The sequence below is a fragment of the Scatophagus argus genome, chromosome 8 (genome assembly GCF_020382885.2).
Source record: "Scatophagus argus isolate fScaArg1 chromosome 8, fScaArg1.pri, whole genome shotgun sequence".
Lineage (NCBI taxonomy): Eukaryota > Metazoa > Chordata > Actinopteri > Scatophagidae > Scatophagus > Scatophagus argus.
In genome coordinates this window covers 3,514,314-3,535,187 of record NC_058500.1, presented here as the reverse complement: position 1 = coordinate 3,535,187, position 20,874 = coordinate 3,514,314, and the positions used below count along the sequence as shown (strand labels likewise).

Below are 20,874 nucleotides of genomic sequence, written 5' to 3'. Positions count from 1 at the left end.
CCTAAAGCAAGCCAACACTATACTTACTTTCAAAAGTCTAAAGGAGATTTTGGTTACACAGTTTAACAGGCTCTGTTACAACTCTGTCGAAACTTTACTTCAGAAAAGTAAAGTGACAAAGAAAGTGGTCCTGCATGACAAAAGCCCTCCATATTTTATGCAGCTTTCAAGAGGGCAGATTAAGGCCCACAGCAGTAGACTTTGACAGGAGTCCACTGGACTCACGATGCCCATTTTAAGGAGCAGAAAACAAGAAGTCCTCACTCATGCGTTTCTTCGTGATCAATATGCTAACTCAGGGAATGCTAAAATCGAGGCGGATGCTTGACAAAGATGGATAGATTTGCACCGTCCGTGAAATGTCACTGATTCAGTGGAGGATGTCACCTCAGGATCGCTCGGCTGTGTGATAAGCCTGACACATCAGCTCGGGGTGGAAAGTGGCGTGGCGCCACTCTCTCGCTCTCTCTTCCTGTCAGAGCAGACGGATGACAACGACCACCGCCGTTGCAGGTCCGGTGGGACACAGGTAAAAATGAACGCAATTAAAAAATGGATGAGTTGCAATCTGTGGAGAAAAGTCAATGTGTGAGGTTTCGGGTGGTTAGCGACTGAGTGGTCGCAGAAAAATAAAATCATTAATTTCAAGTGAGGGTTGTCAATCTAGATTTGATAGAAACACTCTGAGCTGCAAAAAGTTTACTTGTTATTTTTACATCGGTTTGATATCAAAGCACTTGTGTTCATTTGCAAAGGGTTATCAAATTCCAGCTTGTTAATTGGTGTAACGCAGCCACGTTGACACAGGATGTCCACACCCACTGTGATATATTCAGAGTGACATACATCACTTTCATTTTCAGCACATCAGACCCTCCTCGCTGGAGATTTCAGTGATAATGGGAACAAAGCTCTGTCATTTTCCATAGATAATGTAATTGCCACAGGGAATGAAGCCATAAAGATGGCAATAAAGGTTTTAATTTTACTGCCTTCTTCCAGAATTTGACCCTTTGTGATGCCCATATTTCCTTATGCCCAGAGGCAGCCGCTCTGAGACTCTGCTCTCTATTTGTTCAAGATCAAAGGTCTGTCCAACAACAAGAAACACTGACAGGCTGCTTTGGCATATAGTTTGGGCCCATCTATTGGACCATGGGGAAGGTGAGAGGAGTGAGAGCTTTCTCGCTCACTATTTTCCTCATCACTCTGTCTGAGGGGCTCGTCTCCGGAGACACTCGGCCGGTTTGTGTGGTCAAAACAAGAGAGTCGCACAAGGGGGAAAACAGCAATCACCAGACTGGTACTTTAGACTGACCCACGGCTTGACCGACTGTCAAACTCCACACCTTGCTCCATTCTGATGCTCCCTTTTGGCTGATTTTGTCTGATTTGGTTTGTTTTGTTTTGCCTTTTTGTTGTTCCTCGGATCCAACTGTCTCCCTCCTTCCAAGCAGCGGGGATCACCTCGTACTGTATCTCTAAGACTTTGATTGTAAGGCTGTTTCTTTCTGAAGGAAAAACACCACAAGCTGACAGAAGACAAAGCACCATCCACCCACAGGATCCCGGGTAACTAATAGCCCAGGTCAAAATCTGTCCTTTTATTTATAATCCTCAACAGCATGAAATATGAAGGGGCAGGATTGAGATGCATAACTTCACTCCCTTTTTTTGAAGCAGGAAGCCCTCAGACACCAAAAATGATGAAATGCTTTGGCTGAGAGGTAAACTATTAATAGACTCCTCCACCTGAAACTGTCACCGTGATCCCTGCTCTACAGCCCCGCATCCACACCAGGAGCACCTTTCAGGGACCTGTGAAGGACTGCTGAGGAGGACTATCGCATATGCTGAGGTGCACACAGCACCTACTGTACAGAAGGCGCGCTTATCCAGAGGCTGATGTGCTTCATAATTGATAGAAGACATGACAGCGACTTGAAGATGCAAAAGCAAAGTTTGGCCATGCGGATATTTCGTACCGAGCTGATTCTGGGTGTGTGACTGCAAATCTGTTACAAAAGCGTAAAGTGTTGTTTAGTCAAACAGAGGATGATAGGAAAAAAAAAGGCATGCCTGCATTTTTCATGGCCAGCTAATTAGCCACTTCCCCCAAGAAGCACAATAAGAGCTCTTGTGTGTGTCACTGCCGTCTGCTGTGCATAATGAATAAAACGCTCATTTTAAATATTTTTGGGGACAACTTTCAGGATGTAAATCAGCCAGCAGTAAAGTTATGTCAGAGGAAAAGTCACTGCCGGTAGCAACCACGTTCCACAAATGATCATTTATTACCCAACACTATTTTTAAGGGGGGGAAATGGCAGCCTCCCTTTGTCAAATCTAACAAGGGAATAGCTTTCAGGTGCTTATACCACTATAACTCATCTCGGTAACCTTTGGAGCAGGAATTAGGGCACTTTCATCCTTGCTCAGGTGCTTGTTGGAGTCCATTAGCATTTTTAAAAAGTGCTACAGAGTATAAAGAAAGCCGAGAATCTTTCATTAATAGACCCAGTGAACTTTAGCATGTTGGATAAATGATGAAAAATGACCTGATAAGGGATGATTACAGCATTACTACAGGCTTTACTTTACTAAGCACCACCTAATGACCAACAAGTTGAATTGTGTGGCTTTATTTTATAGCCTCGTCTCTATTTTTTGCACCGTATTTCATATAAAATCCATGACAACTTCAGGCACACGTGGCAATCATGAGTTCATATTTCTTTGTTTCAATTGTTCAGTTCCTCCTTTATCATTATTCTCAGATTCAACGTGCTCCTCCTTCAGGGAAATTACACAGCCAACCGCCTAATCCCAGTCGTGGTGAATGCCGCTCCACGCTAGCAGACCAAATTAAACATCTGACTGCGATTGCCGATAGAGACAGGGCGCGCACGCCTCGTAACCCATTCTCTATTTTTGAAGCTCCTAAATAATTCATAGATAAAACAAAACACGACAAATACCTTGAGACGTGTGCTACCCGGTAAGTTAATCCCACAAAATGAAATAGAACTTTATCTTGCAGCTCAAATTGAAGCAATACCGTGATATTAAAGTGTGAAAGAGAGCACAAACACTGCAACAAATTACAAAATGCCACTGGGACTAACAACAGTATTACAGAGGACGGCCAAATACCTTTTCATTTTAGAGCGCAGGACATGCAGTTTAACAGCATCGTTATTGTCACTAAATTGTAACATGCAAGCTAGTTGGAGTCATCACTGACAGTGTCATATATCAAATCAAGAGGTGCCGAAATGATCAGCTTGTTCACGATTGTGCAAGGTTGGAATCACCGTGCAAGACAAGCAAAATGACTGATTATAACACAGAATAAAAAAAAATAAAAATCATAGATCACAAGTTTTGTTGGAGTGAACCATGCCAGGCTCTCCAGAATCCTAATGTGCCAGATTGTGTTGAGATATCAGACCTTCTGCTGTCTGCTGTTCGTTTTGTATTACCAACTTCCCTGTGATCAAAGGCATTAATCTAAAAAAAGGGGATATCTGAGTGCAAATATCATCTTTATATGGCCATTACTTATTAATCTTTATGTTCATTCCGGGGCCACTAAGTCATGTCACCTAGATGTCCTCTGAAAGCAAATGGCCCGACACATCGTATTGAATTACATGTTCCCCTATTTACTGGAAAAGCAGGTCTTGGAGATAACAAGAAAGGTGATATTTACTGTAGCCTGCAGCAGTGTGATGCGTCCTGCCAAATCACAGCTCAGGTGGGCCCAGGAGCTCCTTCGTGTTGGGAGGAGCACGAGAAACACGGCGAAGATTCATTTACAAGCATGAACACTCACACACATTCAACGAAAAGTGATTTCCAGGACCGTGTCTAAACATTAAGTGCCCTTTACAGTTGTCATGAGTGAGGAAATTAGCTATGGAGATGTTTACTTCTACTGCAAAACTGGGCTTTTCAGCATGGGGGTCTACAGGGATTGAGCCGCTTCTGGAGCCAGCCTCAAGTGGCCATTTGAGGAACTGCCGCCTCGGAGGTTGCTGCTTTTAATTCTTAATTCTGTAAGACAAACTACCGCAGCTGCTGTTGAGAGGTTACTTTTCCCAGGAAAGAAGCTGCTGAAACAGCAAAAACAGCCTCAAAACATTTGGTGTAACCACCCCAAGCCAAAATGCACATGCCCTGAGAATAACAATAATGAGGAATACATAAGGTGCTATGACTACCTTGGCCTCTAGAGGCCACTATTGTGTCTTTTGCTCTAGCTTGTCTTTGTTTTGGTCAGCCATGAGCTTTTTGTCTTTTGTTTTGGGTAGCCATGTACCTTGTGCTCCGCCTCTTGCTCTGCCGTGGGTTTTCCGCTCACTCCTTATTGTCCACCTGAACTCAATCTTCATCTGTCATGTGATCAGTTACCTGGTGTATTTATACTAGCCCTTTTGTGTGCTTTGTCACTGAGGTTTTGCAGTATTTCAGGTGAGCACTGTGCCCTTTAAGTTTCAAATAAACTTTTGAACATTTTGGAAAAAACCTCTGCACTTGAGTCTTTCTGATAGCCTTGTGGATTAAGCATCTGGATACCTTCTCAGCGACCGGGGATTGAATCCTGACCCCAGCATAACAGAATATATCTCTCCTGAACAAAGGGTTACGTGACAACAGCTTGACCGCATTCACTACAGCATCACAACGTATGAGCATCACAAAGTATACTGAATCGTCAGTATAGTACAGCATCAACTTGTTACTGGACCTGTGCTCAGAGTTAATGGATTAGTTGACGATTAATTCATTAACAGCGACGAATTTGAACATAAACTGTTTGGACAAGTTAGGCAAATCTGTCATTTGCCTGGTTACACAGCTGACATATAATTCAAGAAAATATCTGTAAACACAATATAAGACTACTAAGTCAGCTTTTGTGAATTAAAGTGTCTGTTTATGTTCATTTCTGTCCAACATTTTCATACATTGCTAATATTTCATAACAATATCACTTTGCAGACATCACTTTGGGCATTTGCTGTATTTTCTGACATTCCGCAGACCAAGCATTGAACCCACAGATCAATGAAATATCATGCAGATTAAGGAATAATGAATAAAAACATTAGTGGCAGCCTCACACCAGATGTTCAGACATCTTGTCTGTAGCTCAGGGCTCGGGACAGCGTGTGGAAAGATTTTGGCTTTGGTTTAATGTTAGACTACTCATACCTCGCTAAGAAGAAATGTGTCAATGCTTTCACGAGCTGGTTTTACTGTAGTTTAGATTTGACTATTAGTCAAAATGCAAATTAGCAGTTGGCTAAATTGTCCTGGTTAATATCCATGACTTTTGACACAATGACATTTATTACATCAATTCATTAGTATGAGGAAATATGTGACCGTGGAACATTCAGAGGCACAGACAGCGCAGCATACGAACGAGAACACTTTGTGGTTAATAAAGTGTTTTGATCATCATATATAGGACTTGGGAAACAGGTGCAGATGAAACAACTGGAACACATGGTGGAAGCCAGAAGCTCAGCACACCTGTTCCCCTCCTGCTAAACAGCCTCGCAGTGGATCGTCTCTGGAGCACAAAATAACTTCGTTCTCACACACACAGCACACATTTCTCCAATTCTAATAGCACAGAGATGGAGAACAGACATTTGTCCCTTTTAGGGCCAATAGCAATGGTGATAAATGGAAGCAGGACTCTTTCTCTATGCTGCTGGAAGATCTTAATGCGTTTTCCTCTGGTCTGTGTAGACAGAGCACTCCGCAGGGAGGGAGGGGAGGATAAGTAACTATAGGAGGTGGTAATGGTGTTGGTATCGGCTGGTGTTGTTTGCCCTAGCTGTATTGAAGCGATGGTCCCTGAGGAGCCTGGCACAGGGAGCTGGGTTTGTCAACCTTGTCTGAGGGACTTAATATGAAAACAACACTAATGAGAACCATTTCCATTGCTCTGTTTATTTTCAGAGATGCATTGAGCGGGGCATACGCACGCCTCAGTGATCGCACGTTGCATTGCATTCATTATGGGGCCCTGGATGGGCTACTGATACATTACACACAAACACACTTATAATTGCATTTTTTTTTTCTTTTTTTATTGTTCAGTGCTACTTTTAAAGCTGAACTGAAGCAAAATGGGCTCCATCTGACCAAATGCAATCATGAGGTTATGCATCTGGCTGGCATCTTTTATCTTTTTAGAAATTATGGCTAAAAGCTAAAAATCAGACATATTTAATAAGGAATCTATGACTGGAGCAAAAACACTATATCTATACACACACTGTAGATTGTATAGCATCCGATGAGGTACTCTCTTCATCAATAACTGACAAGCTTCAGCAGACAAGTACCATTTCCTCAAGCAAAATGAATCCTCCCGCGTCCATCTATTCACTCACAGACATGCCATTTTGAAAATCCCTCTAAAGTGACATTACTCCAGAGATTGAAACCACTATTTCATTGAGCAGAAAATTGCTATTGAATTTGGAGCTGAATAATTGGAAGCCATGTTCCAATACAACCCGCAGAAAAGGTGGAGTTATGTTTTACTGTCACACTCAAAGCAATGGCATTCTGAAGCTGAGCGGCACAAATGGCATGGGTATTGTTGGACGGGACATTGCTCTCCATTGTATATGAGCCATATCAAGCCAGGAGTTGCTAGGCAATTTGGAAAGGATGCAATTCACTTTGATTTGATAGAAGGCCATGAATGGAATAAAAAATATATATCAGCATTTTAAAGAAAAGATACAAGCATTCGGCTGTGTAGTTACATTTGCTGCATTTGTCAACGCGTGGACTACATATCAATTTCCAAAATATCGGTTATAATGAAATTCTGAAACAGGGCAATTCTTCTTCAGTTTCGCAGAATAAAACGCAAGGACATTTTCAATCTGTAGGTATAAGAATAAATCAAATGTTTACATGCATCCAAATCAAAAGTAAGACTGTATTCTTCCTGGCGAAGCAACAACGTTACAAGCAGCTTTGCAAACATTTAGCCGTGCTTCAGTAGCTCTTTATCTGTTTGCTGTATTTCATGTGTAGAGGTTGGTGGCACTGTCTCTCTCTCTCTCCCTCCCTCCCTCCATCCCTCCCCGCCCCTCCCTTCATCCAGTGATCGTTTTGTGAACCCGTTAGCCTGTCATTGGTTTAGAGACTCCAAATGACCCTGTGTTTCTGCGGAAGACTCATTCATCCCCTCCCTCTCCCTCCCCGGGCCACTGGCAATACTGATGACCACAAGAAAGACACACACACACACACACACACACACACACACACACACTCCCTACATTAGCGCATGCACGTACACACTCACACGCAAACACTGCCGCTCTGCTGCGGTTTGCTGGTGTAATGTGCTTTGTTGTGTGAAGGTATCAATCAGAGGGGAGCAGATTATTAGAGTGTCTGAAAGAGATCAAACAATGTTGCCGTCTGCACCCACACATGGCTGATTTACAGGCAGGCTGATAAAGTACTGCAGCTCTCTGTCAGGGGCTACATGACGGCTCGCCGCGCTCTTAGGATAAATTATTGCAGAGGCCCGCGGTAATGTCTCTCCACCTAGCAACCAGCCGCCCCAGCCGCTGCCAGGGGAGCCCTGCCTCGTCTGCCATAATGGCACTGTGTCCGGGGTCAGCAGTTACGGTATCGTAGCAGGGTGGGAGGGATATATTATATATATACAAATACACACACACACACACACACATATATATATATATATATAAGCACACACGCTTGGATGCATGCGTGTGCACGTTTGCGCACCTTTTCTCGTTTGTCTCCATACCTGCCATTGGAAGCAATGCCAAAAGACACTCAGGGATGACTACAGGAGGACTGAGCAGACACAGGGGAGGTGCTGATGGCTCGCTACAATTTTGCAGGAGAGCAACATTTTGAAAAACTGACGCCAAGCTTCTAAACAAGACAAGACAGTGCTCAGAGGAATGAGGAGGGGGGGGGGATTATAAAAAAAAAAATAAGGCTTGGCAAAAACATTATAGAAAGCCATTTGTAACCCTAAGTCTGATCGCACTAATGTGATTGGCCGAGAGGCAGTTCTGCAGACACATCCTTTCATACTCAGCTGTCTCTAACTGACTCTGTCCTTATGTCAGTGCGCAGGCCTGCACAAAAACAACCACTTCCTGACTGATGACAGCCTAATAGGGACATTTTTATACACACTGGTGTTTTGGGTTTTTTTTCGTTTTTGTTTTTTAATGACAAAACACAGCATCAACATGATCCACTTTCCACAACATGGCTACACGTTCTGAGCTGTGCTTTAGAAGACAGTGACAAAGATAGACGCATGGATAGATAGGCAGAAATCAAAATGAATAAGTCACCACCCAGAAGTGGATTTCACTTACAGATGACACATAACTATTTTATATCCCGCTGAGTTCCTGGCCTTTTATTTACTCAAGATGGCATTTTTTTTCCTGTACACTGAGCAAGGTCAGAGAAAGTAGAAATCACCCAAGAAATTGGCAGGGAAGACACACGGCTGCAAAGAGAGGGTAGAAAAACTATACTGAGATGCTAAAAGATGGATGCTGTCGATTGAGTGTAATGAATATTTTACTGAGGCCTTCTCCATTAGAGCTTTTCAACAGTATCTTTCTATATATATATATTTATATACAAAAAAGAGGGAATGGAAAAAATAAAAAACAAAAACAACTAAAAAAAAAAATACTTTTTTCTAGAACTGAGGCGGTCAGTAGTCAGGAAACTGGCTTTGGCAAGTCGTCTGCCATTTTGGTAGTGACTGTGCGACCACCTCCTCCCTGCCCCCTCCCCTGTGTTATCTCGCTCAAAGCAGTGCCATCCCTCCATTGTAATAATGCCGCTTCCCAGCAGCCCTTGGAATGACCTTTCTTTAATTAACTGCATCTTGATGAGCAGATCTACATAGAATGTGAAGGTTAATTAATGAAGTATCACTGCTTAGTCTTAAAACCATCACCTAGCGGATGACAGCCAGCCCACCACTCTCAATTTTACCCCCCAATCTCATTAGCAATGGTAGGCCAACGGACAGCTCTGCTCTGGCCAGTGGATCTCAAGTAAATTGTATCAAAGACAGGCCGTTTGATAGCCTTCATATGGCGACGTAAGACCATATTCTGACTCTACGCATTGAATAATATATGAGACACGCTCACAAATACGCACACACGTCCTTACATCACATAATGTGTTCATGTTTTTTCTCTGAGGTATGAATGCAGTCAGCAACCCCATAAATAATTCAAATGAAGGTAAAATAATATTTCAATTAAGATCTCTGTAATCCGTTTCCTGCAAACAAATACATGATGGATGGTGATGGATAATTCTTGTATTATTGCACAGTTTCATCTTGATAAGCTTTCAGTTTCCATGTGATTTCATTTCAGGGCGCATTTCAGCATTGCTTATCATAGCAATTTGGAAAGAAGATCCATGTTAGCGAATGTTGCCCAACTACTAAAAGTGTCTTCATGTGGCAGTTCAAGCTGGTAAAAGATGGGACGATGATGATCCAGGGTCTACGGTTACAGCACATTTCCCAAACCTGGACACTCCTTGTCTATCTATAATCTATCACAGCAGAGGATGAGGTGAGCTACCACCTCAGTGAGCACAGCACAAACTCTAAGTGGACATGTGACACCATCCATCACCATGGAGGCTAGTTTTTGTTGCTGTTGATTGCAAGGTTTCCCTCCTGGGTATCACAAGCCAGACGAGCCACCTGGGCTCATTTACCTTCCCACCTGGTCTGGACATTGGAAAATTAAACTGAAAGTATCCAAGATTACTAGTCTTGGACCGGACTTTTCGACTGCCCTCATGTTGAACGAGAGTCTCAGTCTAGAGGGGATGATTTTAGAATTCATTCAGATTTTGCACCCGATTCAAAGTTGTGCGGCTCCGTCGTCACCCTGCTATGAGTCTGCCAGCTTGTATGCATTGCGTGCAGTTTCACTGACACCTGACAACCTCTCTGAGTGACTCTGCGTGCCGCCGCAGCATAAACAGATGTGTATGCAGATCTCCATCAGGAATCACGAGCGTATCAGTGCGTCTCAGCACTGAGAAATAATGGCTGAGGTTCTCTAAGTAACCTTGCTTTAGCCTTAAAGTCAACGCTTTAATGCACCGCTTGACTTCGGGTAGCAGTGGAGGCGCAAAACAACTTCCACAAGACAGCAGAGTTTGACAAGAGCGTGTTTATCCTTTTTATCCAATATCTGGAGAACAAAGAACAAAATATGACAGATATACCACGGCCATCTGGAGCCGGCTAGCACACAAGCAAAGCTTCCAGTCTCTATTTGTGTCTGTTAGCACTACAAAGTTATTGATTCTTATCATTTACCACTACAACCTTTTGACAACAGACACGTATGTAAAAGCTGACACGGCTGACTTTGTGACAAGCTAACAAAGAGTGATACCCTCCTGCTGTCTCCCATTGCTCTCTATGTATTTATGGAACAGAATAATAATATTCTCTTCCAGTGTTATAACTATATACCTTATTTATATACAGAATGACAATGATTTCCAAGCATCATTTGGGGATCAAGTCATGAAGAAAGACGGAGCGAAATTCCATTTTGTTTCTCATAAATTGTTCAGATTTTGCCGGAGTAAACCCGACCCCTAATTGGTGTAGCTTTTTGCTACCACTGATACAGTGTCACAGCGTCACTGATGACTGTCAGGTAAACTTTCTACATCGAAGTATTTCTCCGTCGAGGCGTCTATCTGATTTCCCTTTCAGCACCTCGAATGACACCCCACTAAAAGCTGGCACAATACGCTTCCCGCACACAACGCTGTCACCAAAGACAACTCGGGAGAAGCGAGTGTTTTGAGAGTTTGAAACAAAATAGCTGGTGCAGCATTTCCCCATTTCCGTCTGAAATCCTTGACACCAGAGGATTTACAGTGAAGTGAAGTGAGGTGGGTGCCGTATGGAACGAGCTGTGGGGGCTGACTTAGCTGGGTCGGGCTCCACGCTACACTCGTGCTGACAGGGATCCTCCCTGTAGCGCGTGCCTTTTTTTTCCATTAGTTCCTTACTCACTCTCTTGCCCTCCAGACCCGCAGAGTGAGGAAGATTTAAGTGGCCAGTCAAGTGAAATCCCCAAGGTTTGGCAGGTGTGAGGTCTGGCTTCATTATCTACAGACACCTCTGTCCAATTATGAGCCTTTCTCCCTCTGTGACGATGATGATGCTGTGTGTGTGTCTGTAGGTGAGTGTGTGTGTGTGTGTGTGTGGCATGAATAAGCCAGCCTCGTTGTTATCTGTCTAACTATCAAGATTCTCTCCTCCTTCACCACATCATTGACAATTTCACACAAAAAAATACATGCGCGCACACACACATTCAAGCACATCTTTTGTTTAGAGTTAGCTCCGTAGATCAGTCTGAAGCCAACATATTCCGCCAGCGGCTTCATTTCCTGCTCTGTTCTACTTTTTAGGACAAAGCAACACCTGAAACCTAGTTGTGGCAATGTTAACAGTCAGCTACCTAGCAACCATAATTAGGACTCACGATACAGAAAAGCAAAAAAGCCACAGTGAATTGCACACAGCCATCCTGTGATCAGAAGTTGCACTGGTTTTCTGGTTTTGATATATCTTCATGGCTTCTCCATTTTGCTGACCCACTGGTTCCAAAATGTCAGCTACTACAAACTGGAGCAGAGCCTTAGAAGCTGCTTCAAACAAGCACAGGGTCCCTTTCTGCAGCCTGATTTGGGACACCCCCTGCTGACTCTACAGCAAAATGCAAGGCACCTACAGTACCTTCCTTCCAAAGCAGACTCCACTAAAAATACTTCAGTTTTGATAGAAATGCACCCTTAATTGGGAAAAACAACAACAAAGTTCATCTTTCCTCCTATAGGTAACATTTCCTTTTTATATACCTGCCACTATGGCAGCATTAACAAGCTTCAGGACCATCAAAAACCTAATTCTTAACAATATCAAAAATGTTGCATTGTTTTTTTCTTCATTTATATCCCAGCGTGTTTCTTTGGGCTGAACACTCTCCTCCCAAGGCTTTGGCCTGCTTTTGTCTGTGAAGCCACATGTACCCTCTCGTCTCTGGTTAGCCTGCACTCATCTGCAGCCCTATCATCTGCATCAGTTGGCAGATACAAAGAGCATAGCGCTGTTTTGCGCGTGAGCATGTGCGTCTTTTGTGTGTAGCACCGCTGCTGCACTTGTTCGTGTGTGCGCAGGCCTGGCTGTGCGCGCGCTTGCGTACACTGTCTTTTTATATGATAAAGTGGGAGTGTTGGAGGCATCTGATGGTTCCCAGACTTTGGCTCTGTTTTATCTGATGCTGAGATGGCAGCTGTTGACCAAAGGAATTCATACATGTGTGTATAATTTGTCTTATGGCTCAAAACAAACAAGGCACTCGGGACATCTTTTACCCATTCAATTTGACATGACACAAACAGAGGTTCGCTATGTGTGTGTGTGTGGCTTCTGACTGACTTGATTTTAATTTCAGGGCTGTCTTAAGTACAATAAACCACAAACCGAAGCACATTACACAGTATTTTCTCAGAATGGTATGTATAACAAACTGTCAGCACGCTCGGACCAACGTGGGCTGAAGCATGTTGCAGCAAAGCTTTGAACTCACCATTTTATTTGCCTCCTCTTAATGATAATAATCTTAGGACTGGCAGCGGCGAATGAGCCTCCCCTGTATGGCAAAAGAAAAAAAATGACATGAATTAATAATGAGCAAAATTACTCAAACTCTGCACACCACGACCTGCCGCAGCACGGCGAGCAGCGGGCCCTAAGGTGACAAAGCAAGATAAATATTTTATTTCTAAATATGAATTTGGGATCCCGAGCCTGCTGTCTGACAATCCTGCACAGGTTATTGCAGCACATGGCTAAACCATTAAGCTAAAAGGGAGACTTGGAATGTGTCTCTTGTCTGGACAGAAGCAGGACTCAGAGATCAGGTTTGTGTGTAGCAGCCAGTTTCTGAGCCTTGTATCTCGTCAGCGAAGTGAGTCGACGGTGTTCTTTGGGTGCCCTCAGGTGGAAGCCGGGTATAATTGCTGTTGACAACCTACAAGTCATTGTGCAATTAAAGCATCTGCCGCTCCTGTGTGGCAGCGGGCTGTGATGCCTTGTGACAGCTCGTAGCCATTAAGCAACTGTAAGCAGCTGGCGTGCCTCGGTGGGGGAAAATAATGTGACAGAGGCACTCCCCCCTATTGTTGCCCTTGTCTCGTTGGGGAAAAGAGGGACATTACATCACTCACTGAATTCTCAAGCGTCTCAATGAATGAGGAAAGGGGCACGTCTACAAATTAGACTTGGCAAAGCTGGATGTCCGAGACATACGTTGATTCTGAGTACAGCAAACAAGTAAGAGCTCGTCGTTTGAAAGGGATGTAGGCGAACTGTGGTGGACAACAGTTACCGCCATGCAGTGTGCTCTGGCACTGGAGCTGAAACGACTAGTCAGTCACTGGATTGAAATCATTTTTCAAGCAAAAAAGCACCTTTTAGTGGCTTCAGCTTCTCAAATGTGAATATTTCAGAATCAGAATCAGAATCAGCTTTATTTGCCAAGTACGTGTGACCATACAAGGAATTTGACTCTGGATTTTCTCTCTCCTGTGCACCATACAAAATACACAATAAAAAAACGGTAAAAAATGATAATAAAAATGTATTATTTACTATCTGTGACACTAAATTGAATACTCTGGGCTGTGTGCATATCAAAAAATAAACATGACTACATCAGTTTCTATTCTGAGAAAAGGGTGAAAAGGATTTTACACTTTTTCAATATTTTAAAGACAAAATCAATCGAGAAATATATTGTTGGCCATAGTCATGGCAGTCATTTTTGTGATGATGCACCTCACTGTTGGTGCATTGTTTCCTCATAAATAAGGCCTAATAATAAAGTGACTAACTGCTCAATCATTAGATTGAAGAAAGTGAAAGTGAAAAACCAGATTTGCAATTCTTTTGATTGTAAAAATGAAGTTAAGATCAAAGTAAAAGGCAGATTGGCCTCTTCCCCTCCGCTGGGGGGGATCACATAATTCATTTTTAATTAACCCATCTCTGAGTCGTTTGTCTGTTACATGTGAATGTGGTCTTTGATGTACATTTAACTGTACTGAGTTTAGGGGGGATTTATGTGCATATGATTTGCATTTCTTTGGTCTTCGGTCAGATATTATTATTTATTTACCTACCTCTTTTCCACGTCGTCTCTTTTTCTGGACCGAGCCATCAATTTTCAAAATGCCCTGAAAAATCAGTACTTTCCGTCTAATATGACATAAACTGCTGCTGTGCATTCATCTGAATCTATGGGGACAATCCTGACAGAACTAAAATGTAAGACAGCAGTAATCAAGCAGTCAGGTTCATGTGGGCAGGCCATGAAGGCCTCTGCACTGCGTCTCAGTGTGTCTCTGTGTGTGTGCACCTCCTGTCTGTCTCAAGGATTTGCTGTTTCAGCAGGGAAGGAATCAGTTGTGTGCCTTTGCCATGCAGGAAAGTCAGCGTAAGGAAATTCTGAGCTTCACAGTGGCAATCAGGCAGTTAAGGACCTGCCACTGAAAATGGAGCTGCGTGTCAGTCACTTTCATGGCTTATTCACACTAGCACAACTGCTCTGGCATAAAAAGAGGCATTCTCATTCACTCACCTCAACAACCCAGTAAATTGCCCTTACTTGAAAGATGGTAGAGTGTGCGTGTTTAAGAGCCCTACAACAATTGCTACATGTGAAAGCTTACCTCTCGCACGAGAAATACTCTTAAAGGTCGTTCCGGGCAGGCTAACGTTACCACAGGAAGCGCTGTGGTAATATTCTGAAATATGCAGCCCAGAGCTACTCTGCAAACAGCGGGCTCAGAATCAGATATTATTCATACGGTTCAACAAACGAATGGGTTTAGTATACATGGCAAACCGTTGTGGGCCTTGTTATTGGTCTTCCAATGCGACAGGTGGCAGTAGCGTTGGAGGTCTCGCTAGGCTTTTTATTAACGAGGAAAACACGGTACTAGTTTAGTTGGAAAATATCACATCGTCGAAATTTCTGTCACCCCGAGTCAAATGTTTTCGTTTACATGTTAGTGTTATATGTGCGGCTTCTGTTCTTTTAAAAAGAACAAAATAACGATTGTCATAACAGAAGTGGAACAGTAGCTGAGTGCATTTCACCACAATGGTGCGTTCAAGTACTCGTCAATGGTAAATAGCCTATCTCACAGACTTCGGTGTCGTTTAAGTAATTACCCAGGGTTGGATTTTTTTTTTTCACCTGTTTGAATTAAAGCAGTCGAGGGGCATCGTGCAATGCACTGGCAAAATACAGAAGGGAAAACAGTTTTTCTTTTGATTGGTTAACCTGACAAACATATGACAAACATATACTTTACAATTTAAAAGAAACCCGATCTGCAAAATATCAGTTATGCTTATTGTAAAACAAAGAATTTCAATGTAAGAAAAAATACCACTTTTTCGCATTATCGACACGCTCAAATATATCAATTTAATTTTTTCCCATAGTTTTAAATGCAACACGTGACGTCACATGACCAAACGCATGCTTATCCTGCTGCCGCAAACCCCAGGTAGCATGTCGTAAAACCGATCTGTGTTCAGTATGTTGTTAGAGAAGTAAACTGCTACTGCCATTGATATCCAGACCTTCCGAGATTTCATACTTAAATATGTATTAAAATATGTAACACATATGGCTTAACAACGCCACGGACGCCGTGTGGGCTTTGAGAAGCAAAAATGTGAGTTGATGTGCAGCAAAACAAGCTCGAAGATGGCAACCTACAACGCCGAAGGTAAAGGAAAACAATTGTTGATAACAGATTGCCTTTATAGACAATATCTTAAACGTCTCAGTCAAGATTGTCCGTCGTGATGCTGCTTCTTGTCTTCGGTTATATGAACGTATATCATTCAGCTTTCCACTGAGATCACGGGTTGTTGTTTTGTGTTTTCAGCAGGACATTCTGTTGTGGTGGAGGTGAGCCCAGATATCCATATCTGCGGCTTCTGCAAACAGCAGTACAATAATTTTGAGGTCTTTCTCGCCCATAAGCAAAATGGATGCGCTCTGCCCACCTCTGACGCATCAGCCACCACTGCAGCAGCCTCTCTGGCAGGTATAATACGGTATTATATCTGTGGTTTATGTCTGTCATTTGCACTCAGATTTGATTCACGGTGCCCTTGACTCATGCAGTCGAGAAGTCACATTCTCGTCCTTCTCAGATTCCAGCGCTGAGTTTGTTTTGGAGGAAACCTACCAGACCTGCGTTGTGAAAGGTGTCAAAAAGATCCTGACCAAAGCCCAGAAAACACCTTCCAAAAAATTAAAACCTGCCCTGACTTCAAAGAGACACAGCTGCTGTTTCTCAGGTTGGTGCCTCTTGTTGTTTATGACCGTGACACCTTCCTCCTCTTCATCTGCCAAGCAGGGAGAGAGCGCTACTTCCTGCCAGTGAAGTCCCATGTTATTAACTTTTATTTATTTAGGACACTTTCAGATGAACTTTCCACAAGTATGCAGGCTACGCACACCTTGTAAAAGCACAATTTCTGCTGATCCGCAGGTTGCACTTTTAAGACCCAATATGGCCAAAAAGACATGGAGCGGCATCTCAAAACCCACACCGGTATGTCAGCCTTCCAGGCGTGATTCCCTGCTGTTTGACCACTTCAGAATCAGATAATGACAAAAAAAATGCCATCTTCCCTCCAGGTGAGAAGCCCTTTGAATGTGAGCTGTGCCACAAGCGCTTCAGTCGACGGGACAAGCTCAACATGCACAGCCGCTCACACACGGGCGAGAAGCCGCACAAGTGTAAACACTGTCCCTACGCAGCAGCCGACAGCAGCAGTCTGAAGAAGCACCTGCGTATCCACTACGATGAGCGACCTTTTAAATGCCAGATCTGTCCTTACGCCAGCCGCAACTCCAGCCAACTCACCGTGCACCTCCGCTCGCACACTGGTAAGGTAGTCAAATAAATCCACAGCCGTCACCAGCTGTGGGGTGACGTTGTTTTTCAGGCTGGTTGAAAATCGTGTTTTTGCCTTCTCCTTTATTTCATTTTCCAAGGGGATGCACCCTTCCAGTGCCAACAGTGTGATGCAAAGTTCAAAATCAACTCAGACCTGAAGAGGCACATCCGGATTCACTCCGGCGAAAAACCTTACAAGTGTGACTTTTGCGACTACCGCTGCGCCATGAAAGGCAACCTGAAATCTCACATTCAGATCAAACACGGCACGGAGAACACCTTCCGCTGTGCGCACTGTGATTTCCAGTGTGCCAATAAGACTGCTCTGCGGCAACACTCGCGAGAGCACCAGCCAACCCAGCCCATCCGGTGCTCCAAGTGCACTTACTCCTGCTCCAGCAAGGGGGCGCTCAAGGTCCACGAGAGGATCCATTCAGAGGAGCGTCCCTTTAAATGTGACTTCTGCAACTTTTCCTCCAAGCAGCGCAGCAACCTCGTCATCCACAAAAAGAAGTGCCACTCGGACAAGCCCGAAAAGGGCAGCTGTGGGAAAGGAGGCAGAGGTGGAGGGAAAGGCGGAGGGGGTGACTCTCCGAAGCCTGTCGGCTCCAGATATCGGGCCAAACTAGAGGCAGCTCGAGCCTTCTGCTGTGACTCGTGCGACGCCTGCTTTGTGAGGGAGGACTCCCTGCGCAGCCACAAGAAGCAGCATCGAGACACTCAGAATGTGCTGCAGCTCCAGCTCTCCACCCCAGCTGATGGAGTCAACCTGGTTCCTGTAACGACGTCACAGGGCAGCAGCCAGCTGGAAGTTCCTATCCCGTCTGACTCGATGTCTCCTTACAGCAGTGCACAGCTGAAAATCATTGTATCTCACCCCCTGGGTCAGGAAAACGCCTTAATTCCAGCTAGTATGGATAGTCAGAGTAAGACCAACATGGTCCTGCTAAGCCCAGAAAGCCAGGACATGGTAGTCAGCTCCATGATCCAACAGGTCAACCTGCTCGCGCCTATGCAACCCCTTGTGTCGTCCCAGGCTGCAGAATCCGCCCTTGAACCCCAGACAGTCCTGTTGACACAGCTGAGTGCCGACGACACCAACAGCCCGCTCCACCAGGCCCTGCTGCAGACCGCCATAACCACTCAGGACTCCAGCGGCGGCTCGCAGACTTTCATCACAACCTGCTCTGAACTGGAGGGCCTCAACGCCTTGATCCAGGAGGGCGGCACAGAGGTGACGGTGGTGACAGAAGGGAACGCCACCTTGGTGTCCACAGCGGCTCCGCCCGACGCGGTGTGCGGTCCAGCAGAGGACATGTCCAAGCCAGCAGTGGAGGAGAGTGCCTTGTCCTGTGAGGAGAGTGCGTTACTGGTGCCGAACATGAGCCTGAGCAGCCAGAATGTGGTCATCCACGGCATCCCACTGATGGTGTCCCCTCAGCCACAGCAGAGCGCGGTAGAGCATCTCCCTCCACACACACTCTACGCAGATTCACACACACTGGAAGGCATCCCACCTTGAGTGGAGGGCTCGGTGTGTTTTCTAAAAGACCACAGTGTTATCATAAGCTATATCTTTGCCAGTAAGAACTCGTAGGTCCTGTAATAGTAACAGCTTTTGTTTCTAGCAGTTTAATCATTCACCACTGTAGTAACAATACTGAGGACTTTTTCAGATTTTAGAATAATTAATTGTTGTCGTAGCACAATGGTTCAATCCAGATTGTTGTCACGTTTAACATTGAATAACTTTGAATGTGAAAGCATATCGTCGGGACATGATTTCATATGCTCTATTTTCAAGTGTCATTTTTTTGGAAGCATCAAAATTAAACTTTATTTTGCATAAATTGACTGAATCATGTATTTTCAGGCAGCATCTTAGACAAAAGTCTTAATAGAGAAGACGAAATTCTTCATCAAATAGGCACAACTTGGAATTGAACGTCTGTCTTTGTGCCATGGAGTTCTCCAGTTTGTGCACCAGGTGGCAGCAGAGATTAAAGGGTGACGTTTTCTCTGTCATTGTGGGGTATTGCAGTCCTTATTGATTCTACGTATTCTGTACAAGTCGCTGTTTTTGAAAATGAATGTTTTCAGGTGCTCAATCTGAATGAAGGAGGTAAATGTCATTTGTGGACAACATTAGACTGCATTTCAAGGTCTTACTTTTTAAAAGCCAAGATGCTCTCCCAATAGATTTTTCAATAAAGTGCCTGTTTTGCTTGTGGCTCTCTGTTATTGTGGCTATATTTACACAGCACTTAGTATTTGCAGAGAGCGAAGGCTGCTCCTTAATAGGAGTCTCTTATGAACAGTTGACCATTGATTTGTTTCTCGGTCCTCCGCACTAATGGTCCTACTGTTCCCGACTCCTGAATCTTCCGACTCAGCATGGCCACACACTCGGATGAAGTTGTTTGATGAATGACTCTGAAGTTTCACCTCAGAGCTGGTTTGAGTTTGTAAGAGGAGATGTTCTCTGCTGAAAAAGGCATCTAAAGACCATCTTGTTGTTTCGGATGGTGTGACAGTAATCTGATAGCTCGTCATTTACGCTGCACATTTTAGTTTATGGTGCTTTTATTCTGTTATATCCATTTGTTTCCTGTTAGTGCCAATAATTTACATTGGTCAAATGTAGTGAAGTACCCTAAATACTGCACTGTGCAATCTAAAGATACTTTTCATGAACACTCCCATGTTATTCTGTTTACTCACCTCTGCTTCCTTCTGCCACCAATTACTCAGATTGTTAAAGGAATCATTTGGCACTTTTTCAGAAAACTGACAGCCCACCTCTCTCATATCAGTCTGTTAAGTATGAAGCCACACCCAGCAGCTAGCTTATCTTAGCTTAGCCTAGCATAAAGACTGGGCTGGGAGGAAAACTGTTAGTGTGGTTTTATCCAAAGGTAAGAAAAGGAAAACTTTAAGTGTTTAAACTTCACATTTGGTAAGAAAAAAATTAATAATGTGCTAATTGCTGAAATTATTTTATTACTTCCACTAAGTAATTCTAAATTGCTGCTCTTTCTTAAGCATGAGATGTATATGCTTATTCCACCACTGAACTGAAAGAGGAATTGGTTTGCTCTGCCGCTCACGATCAATAACTGACAAATCCACAACTGGAGGACATGAAGCAAGCGGATGGTGGAATAAAACTGTGATCCAGTCACACAGAGGACCCTGTTTTGGTTCTTCGGTGGGTCTCCAGTACCTGTGCTCACGCTCACGTTGATATTATAATCACACCAGTGATCTGTGGTGACCCTTCTGAACGCTGTGTGTGATTCAGGGACCAAAGTCTGCATCGGCTGATCTTCAGGTGCAACGAAAACCAAAAAAAACCTCCTGAAATTCCATTAGGTATGAAGATGAGCGTTATGTGGGAAAAACAAGACGGGCTCTCTGGTGTGTCTCTTTGATCTATTATCTTAGAGACTTCCAGGCCCTAATCCTGAGCACCCTTGAGTCGGAGAGCCCACCCCCCCTCCTCTCTCGCTCCACATGTGACATCATGGCTGGGTTAAGTGCTTTCTCTATGGGCTACAACATCTTTAGAGCTGTGCTTCCAGGGGAGACTTGTAGAAATTTCTTTTTTAAAAAAAAATAAAATCATTTCCATTCTAGTTTTTCTGTGGTAAAGTTGTTTGTTTCAGAACGGTAGCAGGAGTTTTGACCGGACCTCTTGATACTGTATGGCCCTTCTAGGTTCCTTCCTTCCTGTGTTTGAAATGTCAGCCTTTGAATGGGGTCATAAATGTC

At 43.8% G+C, this 20,874-nt stretch overlaps 1 protein-coding gene and 1 long non-coding RNA gene across 5 annotated transcripts in view; one reads left to right on the top strand and one right to left on the bottom strand.

Moving 5' to 3' along the window:
- The window catches only part of LOC124063354, a 55,490-nt gene extending 40,360 nt beyond the window's left edge, over positions 1 to 15,130 (bottom strand). Inside the window, exons 1-2 of the long non-coding RNA XR_006844094.1 lie at positions 14,848 to 15,130; positions 12,705 to 12,767 (exon numbers count right to left, since the gene is read on the bottom strand). This is a non-coding gene — a long non-coding RNA (uncharacterized LOC124063354). The remainder of the gene's footprint in view (positions 1 to 12,704; positions 12,768 to 14,847) is intronic.
- Positions 15,131 to 15,593: 463 nt separating this feature from the next.
- zfp64 (zinc finger protein 64 homolog (mouse)) lies at positions 15,594 to 19,344 on the top strand. Of its 4 annotated transcripts, none has more exons than XM_046396929.1 (7): positions 15,594 to 15,918; positions 16,084 to 16,103; positions 16,179 to 16,242; positions 16,352 to 16,498; positions 16,693 to 16,755; positions 16,842 to 17,093; positions 17,202 to 19,344. In XM_046396929.1, the coding sequence occupies exons 1-7, from the start codon at positions 15,873 to 15,875 to the stop codon at positions 18,623 to 18,625; spliced, it is 2,016 nt and encodes a 671-aa protein (XP_046252885.1). In that variant the 5' UTR covers positions 15,594 to 15,872; the 3' UTR covers positions 18,626 to 19,344. The 4 variants fall into 4 exon arrangements, with proteins under 4 accessions (XP_046252885.1, XP_046252884.1, XP_046252883.1 ...); XM_046396928.1 differs by having other exon boundaries at positions 16,081 to 16,103; XM_046396927.1 differs by having other exon boundaries at positions 16,084 to 16,242.
- Positions 19,345 to 20,874: the final 1,530 nt, after the last annotated feature.

Bases quoted from the DNA above. Each gene is read 5' to 3' on its own strand.
- zfp64 (XM_046396926.1), top strand. From the start codon at position 15,873: ATGTGCAGCAAAACAAGCTCGAAGATGGCAACCTACAACGCCGAAG. The intron at 15,919-16,080 runs GTAAAGGAAAAC...TTGTGTTTTCAG, and splicing joins GGCAACCTACAACGCCGAAG to CAGGACATTCTGTTGTGGTG. The intron at 16,499-16,692 runs GTTGGTGCCTCT...GCTGATCCGCAG, and splicing joins ACACAGCTGCTGTTTCTCAG to GTTGCACTTTTAAGACCCAA.